Source organism: Sinocyclocheilus grahami, unplaced genomic scaffold, assembly GCF_001515645.1.
Source record: "Sinocyclocheilus grahami isolate Dianchi unplaced genomic scaffold, SAMN03320097.WGS_v1.1 scaffold1651.1, whole genome shotgun sequence".
NCBI classification, from domain to species: Eukaryota; Metazoa; Chordata; class Actinopteri; order Cypriniformes; family Cyprinidae; genus Sinocyclocheilus; species Sinocyclocheilus grahami.
This window is the reverse complement of record NW_015506830.1, coordinates 66,247-80,528: the sequence shown is the minus strand read 5'-3', so window position 1 is coordinate 80,528 and position 14,282 is coordinate 66,247. Positions and strand designations below refer to the sequence as shown.

The window sequence follows — 14,282 nt, the reverse complement described above, 5'->3', positions numbered from 1 at the left end:
ATATTAATAATATACAATAATAAATTCAATGTTAAGTATATATTTAGTAATAATAAAATATAAATATATAGCATTTAAATCATAATTATAATATGCACTTTACATTGTATTCAATGTTTTAAATGTAGTCAGATGCTTTGGATAAATTATAATTTATTTTATATTATATTATATTTATGCATTGTGCATGCACACACATTTATAATATTTAACTAAAAAATAGACCCATAGACTCTTTTGTCCTGTGCATGTGGAGTGTCTGTTATGATACGTTACATCTGTGTGAGGCCTTTTTCTGTTGTATGAGAGGTATTGTTTCTTTGTGTCAGCCCTTAATCCACACTGTGAAGGGCACTAGACCATTTTAGGGGCCCTGGTGTTGTAGCCTGGGGCTAGAGAAGAGGCAGTTCCTAAACACTGTTCCCTTATCGTGAGCTGGAATGGGACAGTTGTCCTCAGGGGCTGTTCTTGGAAATGTTATCATGTTCCCACATCTGATAAATACACTATTGCCCTTTCTCCTCCAGTTTGAGACAACATCATTTTGTTTATATAACTGTAAATTAGATTTCCCACCAAGATATGTTTAACACTTTAACATCACTCAATTGCAGATTTGCGGCCAATATTTTAAGCTTTAGTGTGACGACCGTAAGCTGAAAGGAAAAGCAGAACAGAAAAGGGTTTAGAATTTTTTTTTTTAAATTTGATTTGTCGTATTGTCTGCAACCCCCTCCCACAATTCTGCCAATGGATTATAGTGTCACTGAGAGTCCCCGTCATTATAAATACACATGTGGCCTCTCGCTTTCCCATCAGAGAGGTTGAATGTCTGCAGGACATGCTCATCTTTTGTCTATCCGTGTTCTTTTATTAAACATCATCTAGAACTTTCACATAGATGCAGAGCTCATCTGTCAGTTTCACACTTAAGGTTTTATGACAAAAACCACTGGTTAGAAATCAACGGGACAGATGATTTCAGACTTGTGAAGAAGGGCTGCTCTTCACGCAAACTCTGTAGGTTATAGAAGCATTTATGCTTTTTTTTGTGTGTGTCCATCCACAAAATTCAAAGGGAACACATCCAGAAGCTATTTTTTGGTTCTTTTGGAGGTTCTTTTCCCTCTCACACTCATATCCCTCCATTTTTCGGCATCGCCTCTGAGTTTATATAACTGTAAATTAGATTTCCCACCAAGATATGTTTAACACTTTAACATCACTCAATTGCAGATTTGCGGCCAATATTTTAAGCTTTAGTGTGACGACCGTAAGCTGAAAGGAAAAGCAGAACAGAAAAGGGTTTAGAAATTTTTTTTTTAAATTTGATTTGTCGTATTGTCTGCAACCCCCTCCCACAATTCTGCCAATGGATTATAGTGTCACTGAGAGTCCCCGTCATTATAAATACCCATGTGGCCTCTCGCTTTCCCATCAGAGAGGTTGAATGTCTGCAGGACATGCTCATCTTTTGTCTATCCGTGTTCTTTTATTAAACATCATCTAGAACTTTCACATAGATGCAGAGCTCATCTGTCAGTTTCACACTTAAGGTTTTATGACAAAAACCACTGGTTAGAAATCAACGGGACAGATGATTTCAGACTTGTGAAGAAGGGCTGCTCTTCACGCAAACTCTGTAGGTTATAGAAGCATTTATGCTTTTTTTTTTTTGTGTCCATCCACAAAATTCAAAGGGAACACATCCAGAAGCTATTTTTTGGTTCTTTTGGAGGTTCTTTTCCCTCTCACACTCATATCCCTCCATTTTTCGGCATCGCCTCTGAGTTATCGCAGCCATGTGGGAGTTCCGGTCCATGTCTTTTTGGCGGGCTGTGTTTGCCGAGTTCTATGGCACCATGTTCTTTGTGTTTTTTGGGCTGGGATCAGCTCTGCGTTGGACCACTGGACCACACAACGTGCTCCAAGTTGCCTTCTGCTTCGGTCTGGCAGCTGCCACACTTATCCAGTCCATCGGCCACATCAGCGGTGGCCACATCAACCCGGCTGTCACGTTCGCCTACCTGATTAGCTCCCAGATGTCACTGTTTCGTGCTTTCTTCTACATCTGTGCTCAGTGTTTTGGAGCGCTAGCTGGAGCTGGTGTGCTGTATGGGGTCACGCCAACCAATTTGAGAGGCAATCTTGGCCTGAACACGGTAAGAGGGTGTATTTGATTCAGTGAGCTCATTAGTTGAAATGATGCCTTGTTTACAAGTGGTACAAAATGACTGATCAATGTTTGAAACCATAGAGATGTCAGAATATCACCAGGGGACCTATTAAAGGAAGACCATTTCGCATAAATAAAACAGTGTACAATAAATTAATCTGGATAACAATTTTTTTATGTCAGTGTTGGTAGTTCTTTGTAAAGTGTATGTATATATGCTTTCAGCTTCAGCCAGGCATCAGTCTGGGAATGGCCACCACCATAGAGATATTTGTGACTCTGCAACTCGTGGTCGTGGTCTTCGCTGTGACAGATGAGAGGCGAAATGGACGACTGGGGTCTGCTGCCCTGTCCATTGGCTTCTCAGTGCTTGTGGGCCACCTGCTGGGGGTAAGAGACTATTCAAAAGGACTGAGATTCAGTCTTAAAATCAGTGGTTCTCTATTGGTTTTGCCTATTGGCCCGCATTTTACAATGCAAAACAGCACTAAAATGTCAGCAAAAACTCCTGCAAATAAACGTTGCTGCAAAAATTCTTCATATGAAATAGACGGAGTGGAAAAATGTACTTGCCTAACACATGGAACAAACACTAGGCCAGATATTATTTGAGTAATTAGCTGTTTTAAATTGATAATTCACCTAAAAATGGAAATTTCATCATCATTTATTCACCCTCAAATTATTTCAAACCTGTTTGACTTTATTTATTCTGTGTGACGCAAAGGAGATCTTAAAAAAATCTCTTTTTGTGCATACATTTAAAGTCAATTGTGTCCAGTGTTGTTTTGTTTCTTCCATTGTATGGACAAAAATGGCTGAACATTTTTCAAACTATCTCCTTTTGTGTTCTACAGAAGAAAGTCATTCAGGTTTGGAACGACATGTTGGTGAATAAATGATGACAGAATTAAATTTTTCTTCAAGTACGATAAATACTGTAGAGTTTGTATAATGACGTCTTTGAACATTTTCTCCCTTGAAAAAGTTAATAAGCCTATTTAATTTTACATTTATATTATTGAACATGATTTTATAAGTACGATTTTTGGATCAAACCCCACCATTTGAAGATCACTGACACTACTTTTTATGTACTTATGAATTGCACACTATATTAAAAAGCATTTTTCTTGTATATATCTTCATATTATTGCCCGGCTCTTTATATAAATGTGGATATATAAGTATGTCCAACTTTATCTGTATACATACAGTATTGTGAAATATATTATATAGCAAATCTCAACTTCTTGAATGCTTGTATCATTTAAAAAAGTAAACTATATTATCGCCCAGCTCTAATCTGCTAAATGTGCTTATAAGGCATGAAGATATTAAGATATTATAAACATTCGACTTGACATGACTTGACATGAATTTCATTGCAGATGTATTACACTGGAGCTGGAATGAACCCTGCCAGGTCTTTTGCCCCTGCTGTGCTTTTTAGGAACTTTATTAACCATTGGGTGAGGCATATTTCCATTGTATTCAGATGTAGGAACATTGTGCTAACTAATTCATAAATGTAACAATTTTCTATCTGATCTCTCTCACTTTCTGGTAGGTGTACTGGGTGGGCCCTATGATCGGCGGTGCTATGGGCGCTCTGCTCTATGACTTCATGCTCTTTCCCCGGATGCTTGGCCTGTCCGAGCGATTGGCTGTGCTCAAGGGCAACCGACCTCCTGAGGCCGAAGCCCAGCAGGAGACCCGAGGGGAGCCGATTGAGCTCAAAACACAAGCCTTATAAACACGGCCAGGAAACTTTGGATCCCTGACGCGACACATACGTACGATCCTCACACATCTCTAACATACCAACCAAGTTTGCTGTAGGGAGAATCACACACACTTCTAAAGGCAATCGAGACACTATAACCCCTACCCAAGGACTATGAATAAGGGTAAGAAGAGGACTTCCTGTTGAGGACTCTGTACTGCCAGGTATAGGGAGTGAGATCAGGTGGCTAACGCCGCTCAGGGGCACCTCTGTTGTTTCTAGTCTACTAAGAGTGAACTACACTAGAAGTGGACTTCTGCATGCTTTCCAGTTTTACAGGGTTTAAATCTCACACATTCATTTCAGTTTATTTTTTCTTTGATTTTTCAGGTGGTACTCCCCTACGGGACTAAATACATACAGACAGTTACTGATGGCATCTTTGAAAAACATTCCATTTGATATATTTTCATATTCAAAGCACTAAGATGAAAGCTTTATATTTTACATGATATAGAGCAGTATTGTTGGATGGCAAAAATCACAGTTTAAGGTAGAGAAACTATGTATATTACATTTCAATTTTAAGAACGTTGACGACTTGTGGCACTAAAGACTAAATACAGAAAAGGTGACACAGAACACTGTAGAGTATGTGGACAGTATTATGTCTACATCTGACATAAAACCTTTAAAACTGTTATTTTGTGCTCATGATATGTATTTTACATGACTTTTACCCATTGATTATGTAAAGAGAGGTTTGCAGATAAAATTGCGTTATAGATCATTTTGTGCAACTGGAGGAACAAATGATACATGGCAGAGTAAAGAAAAACTCACTAGTGATATGTAATTCAAAAAAATTATTTGATATATTTTCATATTCAAAGCACTAAGATGAAAGCTTTATATTTTACATGATATAGAGCAGTATTGTTGGATGGCAAAAATCACAGTTTAAGGTAGAGAAACTATGTATATTACATTTCAATTTTAAGAACGTTGACGACTTGTAGCACTAAAGACTAAATACAGAAAAGGTGACACAGAACACTGTAGAGTATGTGGACAGTATTATGTCTACATCTGACATAAAACCTTTAAAACTGTTATTTTGTGCTCATGATATGTATTTTACATGACTTTTACCCATTGATTATGTAAAGAAGGGTTTGCAGATAAAATTGCGTTATAGATCATTTTGTGCAACTGGAGGAACAAATGATACATGGCAGAGTAAAGAAAAACTCACTAGTGATATGTAATTCAAAAAAAATGTTTTAAATAAAAAAATAAAATAAAATCTAGGTTTACTGGCCAAACCTGACTGTAGACTCGTACGAATACTGAATGTTGAATATGTGATCACGCACAAGTCATGCAAATGAAACAACCAAATAAACTACTGTCTATATGGAATATGGCACGAAACGAATATTTGCATAGAGTTTAATAAAACCTATCATTTCTAAAAGAATGCTGTGATGCTATACATTTCAGCTCATCTGTGTCTGCATCTGCAGATAATCCATTTCATTCAGGACATTGAGAGTAAAATATCGCTAATCTACTCTGGTGAAATATCCACACTGGAATATGTTTTTCTGCATCAAATTTAAAGGGAAAAAAATCTTCTAGCAGACAAAAATGTGTAACATGTTAAATCTATTTGGTCTCTCTTGATAAAATCACCTGATAGCAAATAATTTCCTGTTTCACTTGTCAGTTATAATGATACTTTCAAGAGTAGTCATAAGACCGAAATAGGGAATGACTTGCGAGTTTAGGTACTTCACGCTAATAAGACCAAATGTTCACCTGCTTCTCGTAGAAATGTCAAAAAATGTCATTAAAAAGTTGCTAGCAATCATTGACTATGATTATTGAGTTGAACATGTGCGGTTAGTGTGTTTACGCAGGAGAAAGCGAGTGTGACATTGAGTTGTATACAATCCATGTGATAAAGACACCCACCGCCCAATGATTCATGGATATGAATGTAAGAAAAGTACATTTCTACTGACTTCACTTGTTTTGGGAGCAAATGGGTAATATATCCTTTTGGGATGTGCGAGTTGTGCTGGATGTCCTTAAAGCACCAAGCCATCTGATAGCCTTTGTCCAACAAGAACAGAGGCTGTACCTCTAATGAAGATCTTTGTTAGTATCTTGACAAATTGATGACAAAATTCCCTCCAGTGCTTCCATGTCTATTTCTTCACTTGAGGGAGCTTGTGGCCTGTTATAGAATAAACAAAGTTGAGAATGTTAGTAAAGAACAAATTTGTGAATGTGTTAGCAGAAAGTGATGCTGATACATCAAATATACTAGGTATTTTCAGGAAACCTTACTGTGGCCGTGACTCACATGGGTGATGTGTAGAGTGGTCCTTGACCAGGCATTTGCTCTGGCATATATGGAGGTGTAGACTGAGGAAGTCTGGGATAGGGCAACAGAATCACAACAGTCAGTGATTAAATAGTCATTGCAGCCAAACATTTACTTGGATGCTATTGCTCTATACTGAATTCTAGTGAGCTGCCTACCAAGATAGCTAACTCAAACTATGTTATCACATGAGCCCTCAGTGGTTAAGCCACTTCCAGGATGCTCTCCACAAGCTCAGTGAAAATGAGCATTCAAGATGGCAGACAGAGCCAAGAAAAATGTTAATTATAAAAAGACATTAAAACGTTTTGGGTCAGCAAGATTTATTTTTATTAAAGAAATGAATACTTTTATTCAGCAAGTGTGCATTAAATTGATCAAAAGTGACAGTAAAGACATTTATAATTTTACAATAATATTAACACTGAAGACTGGAGCAATGATGCTGAAAATTCAGCCAACACGGGAATAAATTACATTTTAACACATATCAAAATAATTGTATTTAAAATTGCAATAATTAAACAGCTATTTTAAATTGTAATAACATTTCACAATATTACTGATTTAACTTTTTTTTTTATCAAATAAATGTAGTCTCAGTGAGCATAAGAGACTTTTTTTTCAAAAGCATAAAATAATATTTTTATTGACTATTTCATTCAACATTTTGCTATTCATTTTTGGGGCTTAGAATATTGCAATGTTAGCTTAGCAACATATGCTAATGTTCGACTTCTGGAATCAACCATGAGTGTCGATTGTAGAAGATTGTCTTGTGCACTTGATGTGACAATTAACAGTGTTTCAAGAGACTCTATTTTGGTTAGGATGCTGTCTCAAAAGCCATCGATGGCTTGTTTTACAATAAAGCCTTCTGATCAAGAAATATAATCGGCATAGTGTCTTGTCCTATTTGTTCCATTTGAGCAGACGGATGTGAATGTGAATGAACTTTATCAAAGCGAAAGTATAATTATACTTACGGGGAGAACATGCCCTGATTCCTGTGGGGGGGAAAGAGGTATTTTACACCACCCAATAAAGACAACAGTGTGTATATCTGTGGCTTTAACAACGATTTGATTAATCCGATACGCACATGTTTGGCCCATAGACATTGCTCATAGATTGCCCGTAAATATCCATAGGGGTGTCAGGTGGTATGCTGGCGGTGGAGGAACATTGGTCTCCTCTGAACATGAAAGAAAAAATACAGACATGACATATGTGACAGACATTGTCAGTGCCTATTACAGTACCAGTTAAACGACTTTGAATTACTATATGTAGAAACAGTTCTCTTTATATACCCAGAGTTGTTTTAACATATGAAAACGACTCTGTGTTCATAAAATTATACTTCAGTTTATAATATAGTCAAGGTTTCTTTATTAATACCTGAGGGTAAATTTGATTGACGTCTTGAAAATTATATAAATTTACAGCAAAATAACTGTACTTACGGGTTGACTACTGTTGTTAGTTTGAATGGTAGGTAACCATCAGGATTAGGGGGAGAAGGCACTGTTTCAGGACACAGACGCATCATTTTTTTAAATGTTTCTCTTATATTTAGCACAAAATATATATATATATATATATATATATATATATATATATACATTTTTTATAAATATTAAAATATACTGATTTTTTAAAACCCTTAGTGAAACCTCAGTATACAGACATTGTCTTTTAAAGATCTGGTTACACACCTGTAAAGAATTTCTTAAATACTTCGTTCTTTGGTAAATCTGGATACACATGAGTGATACAGTTAATATCCCGTATGCGGTCGCCAAGGCCAGCTGAATCCAGATCCTTCTTAGTGAAGGGTTGGATATTCTGGATTTTCCTGCCTCCGTCTGAGCAGAAAAACAAAACAGTGACACAGAGCAAATATTTAACTGCAAATCCTCAATAGATCAATACATTTCATTTACATATTACATGGACATATATACATCTGTCAGGTAAAATAAACTTTTATCTGTAAGGTAAAATAGGTCTTTTATTTACGCCAAAGGCTCTATGAAATTAACTTTGTTTGTTCCTTAATGCTTAAGTTACACAAAAACAAAATTGTATATAGCATTCAAAAGAGACAGTATTTTTACATTATTAAAAAAATGTCAATATAAAATTGAGCTTTCTATTCATCAAAGAATCCTGAAAAAATGTCATGGTTTCCACAAAAATATTAAGCAGCACAACTGTTTTCAATATTGATAAAAATCTGAAATGTTCCTTGAGCACAAAATCAGGATATTTGAATGATTTCTGAAGGATTGTGTGACACTGAATACTGGAGTAATGACTGCTGAAAATTCAGTTTTGCCGTAAAAGGAATAAATACAATTTTTAAATATATTAAAAAAGAAAACAGTTTTTTTAAAGTTGCAATGAAACTGAAATAGTGACCGTTTTTTTTCTTTTTTTCTTCTGTATTGTTACATACATCCAAGTGTAACAGTCTATCGAAAATGAATAAAGGTAGGGCGGGAACTTGGTTCTATGCATTGGTTTTTGATTGGAATTTGAGATGTGGTTGTTGCACTCAAAAATGGAGGAAGATGAACACAAGCTTCCAGTGGTGGGATTTGAACAGACTAAACAATCAGAGAAAATAGATGAATCATCATTTAATGCCAACTGTAAATTGTAATAATATTTCACACTATTGCTATTCTACTCTATTTTTGATCAAATAAATGTAGCCTAGGTGAGCATAACAGGCTTTATGCAAAAACATAAAACTTACCAATCCCAAACTTTAAAACAGTAGTGCATCATCTAGTATGAATTTTTGAGACTTACTATCAGTGGGACCCACATAGGCGATGGTGATGCCACCAATCTCGGAATCACTAAAGCGCAAAAGAAAGGTGCCGTTGGGTTTGTTTTGCAGGATGACATGAAGATGCTGTTTTCCAATGAAGCCAAAGATCAATCTGCAGGGCCAATGAGGGGCAGACATCTAGTTAGTCTTATCCATAGACTGTAAAAAAGATGGACGACCCGTCTCCACTTCCTTTCACTTTAGAAAAGTGAAGCCAAAACATTCTCAGTATGGCCGCTGTCATCTTGCGAAAATAACATCATTTGTAGCCCGAGTCTGAGCAGTAGTGATCGTGAGGTGGAGCCGCAGTAGCCCCTCACTGCAGAACACAAGATCCAGGGGGTGTGGTTGGATCTACATCTAGGGAGTGGAGATTGGTAGGTTTAGGGGTGGAGATGGGTGGGTTTAGGGATCGGGGTGGAGACGGGTAGGTTTAGGTATATGTAAGGTGGGAGGAGTTGGATCTGAAACCAACCACGCCCCCTGGATCTTGTGTTGTGCAGTGAGGACCATCTCTGGAGCCGCGGTATCAAAGTTCCGCCTAAACTCCCGCAGACCCAATCGCAAGATCACAATCAATGACGCCACACCCTGTTTTTATAGCATCAAATAACTAATTAAAAGCAAACTTATTAGAAAAACGAACACTTGAACATGCTAAGAACTACCTAAAATGACGGAAAACATCTTTGGAAAAAAAAAAAGTGTAATTTGATTATTTAGTTTGTCTCACGTCACATTAGATTGCATTGAGAAGGCGGGGTTTATGACCTATACTGTGTCCAGCCACCTGGGGGTGATCGACACGTCTTGGCTTCACTTTTCACACAAACACTTGAACATGCTAAGAACTACCTAAAATGACGGAAAACATCTTTGGAAAAAAAAAGTGTAATTTGATTATTTAGTTTGTCTCACGTCACATTAGATTGCATTGAGAAGGCGGGGTTTATGACCTATACTGTGTCCAGCCACCTGGGGGTGATCGACACGTCTTGGCTTCACTTTTCACACTTGGTCCTATCTAGTTCTCTTTATAGGGGTCATATGATGCGATTTCACGGAAGTAGATGCAATTAGGAATCATTGGTTAAGATTTATTTATAACAGAACAGCACAACCCAGATGTTCAAATTTGTGCAACGCATTTTATGGACTACAGTTTTTTGAACCTAGAAGAGTACAAGGCTGGCTGTGCACAAAGGCTATTTCTAAAAAAAATTTTTTTAAATTTTCAATTCCGACTTTGCTATGACAATCTGGCGCTTCTGAATCAGCTACTGTAAGTATGTTTTGTTATTAGTTTAAGTATTTGCTATTGACTGTTCAAATGCGGAGTTTTACGCAGCACACTAGGAGAGGAGGTCATTCTGACTTTGCTATGACGTTTAAGTATTTGCTATTGACTGTTCAAATGCGGAGTTTTACACAGCGCAGAGTAACGCGTCGTGTGTGTGTGAGGGGAACACGGTCACATCACAGGAGAGTGAACTGCCTGTCAGAAATTATAGCACGTCAGCTGTCTTAACCGCGGCTTGTGTACTGCTGTATTATCACTGTGTCTGTCACGCGACTTTGTTGCCCTTTCGGGCTTGAACTGATGGTAAAATTAACGACATTATTAACTGTCTTGATATTTACTTTGAAAGCTTGAAGCTCACGATTATGGTAAGGGGTGTTACATTTCCGACGCATGCTTGTGGTGTTCGGCCAATCACAATGCACTGGGTCAGCTGGCCAATCAGAGCAGACTGCGCTTGTCAAAGGAGGGGGTTTTGTTGAAAACTACATGTTTGAGAGAGGCGGGGCATAGAGGACCTACAATAATGTACAGTATTTGAAAAATAATGTGTTTTTTGAACATTAAAGCATGTCAACATATTCTGTTACACCAAATACACAAAATAATGATCTTTAAAATAGCATCATATGACCCCTTTAAAGTGAAAAACAAACTGAGGAAATGTAACTGTACTTTTCACTCCAATAGTCTCTCAGGCATTTCTTTGTAAGATCCATCACCCCTTCAAACCACTGCCAGAAGGTGAAGTTTCGACCAGGCAGAACTTCCTGTGTTAAAACAGAAAAAAACATTCACACCAATTCGCCACCCAACACGTCTGTGAATGTTACCTAAATTATGCTAGGGTCTCTAGAAACATATTTTTAGGGGTCTTGAGACCTAGAAAAATTTGATAAATTGGGCACAAATGCAATGAATTTAAAGACACAACAGTATGTAAACACTGTCAATATGCTAATATAAATATAAATAAGATGAAAAAAAACAAATCTACTAGTCAGCTGTCAGACAACACATGCACATAAACAAATGCATGTTAGTGGCACCTTGTTGAACTGAGCCCAGGACACTGGCATATTGCTGAAATCTTCAGATATGTCTGGTTGGTCGAAGATCTTCTGGGCAAGAAAGTGAAAGTTGTATCTGTCCAAGCCCTGCTGCGTCTGCACTTCAGACATGAACTTACTGCTAAGAGCTTCACACATCTGCTTCCAGGGCACACGCTCTGGAACGATGAACGGAATCCTGCTCTGAAATCATCACAGCACAGAGCACACATTGTCGATTTGTTTACAAAACACTGAAAATGGCCGACAACAGGAAAAAGACGTGTGATGGGGTTGTTCCAGGTTACTCACAGGCTCAGAGAAGGCACAGTCCCATATGATGGTCGCCATGGCATTGATTTCCTGACTACCATGTACAATTACAACCACAGGAAGAGAGATTGTCTGGAAGATGAATAAGGCGGTAAGTTACTGTAGTTAGTTACCTCACTCATACACACCAACATAGAAATTTTTTATGCATCAGTCCCTCCAGGATTTTGCAATTGCAGTTTAGCACAAACAGCATTATTTGAAAAGGAAAAATAAATTATCTTAGAGGGAGTTAGCTGATAAAAATCCATAATTCAGAGCCCAAACAAATAAATCAATACATGTTCAACTGTCCTGTTACTGTACTGCCTTAGTAAAGTGAGCAGGGATGGAATGACCATATGGAGCACTGGGACTTAAACATTGTCAGGTTTATACACAAGTATTAATAAAAGTTTCAATATGAGAAACAGAAATGGTAATATTTCATATTTTCAAGTGATTTAAAAAAATAATTGATTCATGGCATCACAAGGTGTATATAGAAATTTTTAAAAGGAAATAAAAGATCCAAAATGAGCAACAGAGAGGGTGATATTACATATTTTCCAGTGATTTCTCTAAATTATTGATTTATGGCCTACACTTGTTCATTGTCTTTGCAACCTGTTCACTTCCTTGTTTATTTTTTTGTTTCAGTTGTGTGGGACAAAATGAAAGTTTCTAGAGGTTTAATGCTGGGCTACTATTAAAAAAGTATTTACAATAATTAATATAATATATATTAGTCCTCTTAAAGCTTGATTTCACAAGCTATTGTGTCTAATACAATTCTGTATTTTTTAGTAAAGCAGAATTATAAGTATTTCTATGCTGGTGTAGGGGAACAAGATCACAATTTCAAAATTTGCAAAAATATTTACAGGAATTTGTACTCTCACTGTCACTAAATACAAAAGTACACCATGATTATAGGTGGGTTTTTACTGAAAAACAACAAAAAAAATTGTACATATCGGCACAAATTCAGTCACTTTGGGTGGCAAAAATCATTTTAAAAAGTCAATCACGGTGGGACTGATATATGAATCTAATATTTTCAATATAAATCCATTTGATTACAGTGCGTGTCCTGATGACTAGATAATACACTGAAATTATCCATTGCATTAACATACATTAGTAAAAGAAGATGAGCAACCACCTGAATGCTATAAGGGCTCTCACAGCCAGTGATGGTTAATTCTGTGGTAAAAAACAAAGCGAACTTTTCCTCCGTCACCGACTCAGAGCCCTTCCTGTCAGCTCGTTTGATCTTCCTTATGGACTGAAGAGGAAGAAAACATCTTATTAAAATGATAGTATAACTTAATATGGCTGGTAATATCAATGTTACAGTGAGATCAATGAATCAACAGATATTACAGTAAATCAAAAATCATCACTCTCAAAGAACTGTTTGTGACAAGACCCACCATGTTTCTAAAGGTAGCACATGTGTTCTTGCTTGCAGTGTTGTGCTCTAAGATGGCCGTGCTGTTGATAAGTTCTCCTACATTTTCACTAAGTGGACAAAAACAGAGAGAGAATGATTATAAAACATTTGCATATTTTATAAGTGTATGTTAGACCTCTAAAATGTTGTATTGCCACTGTATGGTTAACAGCTCAACTGAAACCCTGATTCTGTTTGCTTATCTTGTTGTGCTTCCACTTCCTCTTTATGTCTGAGAACAGCAACAAAGGCTGTCAAATGTATGGCATGTATAACAGCTTGTAGAGGCAGATTTCAACATACGGCAAAGGCACAAAAGTGACATTACAACATAATGCCACTTAAGTTGTAGATCGAAGATGATATTGCACACATGCAATATGTTTCAGCAACATATTTTCTGTTCACCTTCAGTTTCTTTGGCACGTAATTGTAAAACGACATCAGTTACAAGATAATAAATTCACATTTTCATCACCTTTGAAAGTGCATAATAAGTGAAAAACACTTTGCAGTTGTTTGGCATCTGTGAATGACAGTCTATAAAACTGTCTATATATACTATCTTGTTATAAAATAATATGGTAGGACTTTACATTAAGTTGCAATTCTTTAATATTAGTTCATGCATAAGGCATCATGAACTAATGATGAACAATATTTTACAGCATTTATTAATTTACGTTAATATTATTTACAAATACACTATTGTTCATTGTAAATTTGAGTTTGTTCATAAGTTAAGGCATTAATTTATATCTTGAAATGTTAAAAATGTATTATTATATACTAGCATTCAATAGTTTAAAAATAGATTAAAATGACAGAAATATTGTAAAATATTATCATTTTAAACTACTCATTTTTTTATTGTAATTTATTAAAAAATTTAATTTATTCCCGTGATGACAAAGCTGAATTTTCAGCAGCCATTACTTCATCCTTCAATGTCACATGACAGTAGAGAAATCATTCTAATATGCTGATTTGGTGCTTGAGAAATATTTATTATTATTATTATTATTATTA

General features: G+C 36.4%; 2 protein-coding genes across 5 annotated transcripts in view; one reads left to right on the top strand and one right to left on the bottom strand.

The window, feature by feature from the left end:
• The window catches only part of LOC107571782 (signal transducer and activator of transcription 5B-like), a 41,359-nt gene that overhangs the window by 11,030 nt on the left and 16,047 nt on the right, over positions 1–14,282 (bottom strand). For 2 of the 4 annotated variants that reach the window (XM_016258149.1, XM_016258150.1), the window contains exons 10-21: positions 13,234–13,321; positions 12,963–13,085; positions 11,798–11,890; positions 11,486–11,689; positions 11,112–11,206; positions 9,115–9,248; positions 8,013–8,162; positions 7,761–7,821; positions 7,397–7,489; positions 7,281–7,301; positions 6,274–6,345; positions 4,777–6,144 (exon numbers count right to left, since the gene is read on the bottom strand). In XM_016258149.1, coding sequence (XP_016113635.1) covers positions 6,051–6,144; positions 6,274–6,345; positions 7,281–7,301; positions 7,397–7,489; positions 7,761–7,821; positions 8,013–8,162; positions 9,115–9,248; positions 11,112–11,206; positions 11,486–11,689; positions 11,798–11,890; positions 12,963–13,085; positions 13,234–13,321 — 1,228 coding nt within the window. In that variant the 3' untranslated portion in view covers positions 4,777–6,050. Of the gene's footprint in view, positions 1–4,776; positions 6,145–6,257; positions 6,346–7,280; positions 7,302–7,396; positions 7,490–7,760; positions 7,822–8,012; positions 8,163–9,114; positions 9,249–11,111; positions 11,207–11,485; positions 11,690–11,797; positions 11,891–12,962; positions 13,086–13,233; positions 13,322–14,282 lie in introns of those variants that run through there. The other 2 variants (XR_001607235.1, XM_016258151.1) reach the window with 2 other exon arrangements.
• On the top strand, positions 1,432–4,286 carry LOC107571785 (lens fiber major intrinsic protein-like). The gene is made up of 4 exons (XM_016258157.1): positions 1,432–2,162; positions 2,402–2,566; positions 3,568–3,648; positions 3,747–4,286. Exons 1-4 carry the CDS (start codon positions 1,803–1,805, stop codon positions 3,930–3,932), a joined length of 792 nt encoding a protein of 263 aa, XP_016113643.1. The 5' UTR covers positions 1,432–1,802; the 3' UTR covers positions 3,933–4,286.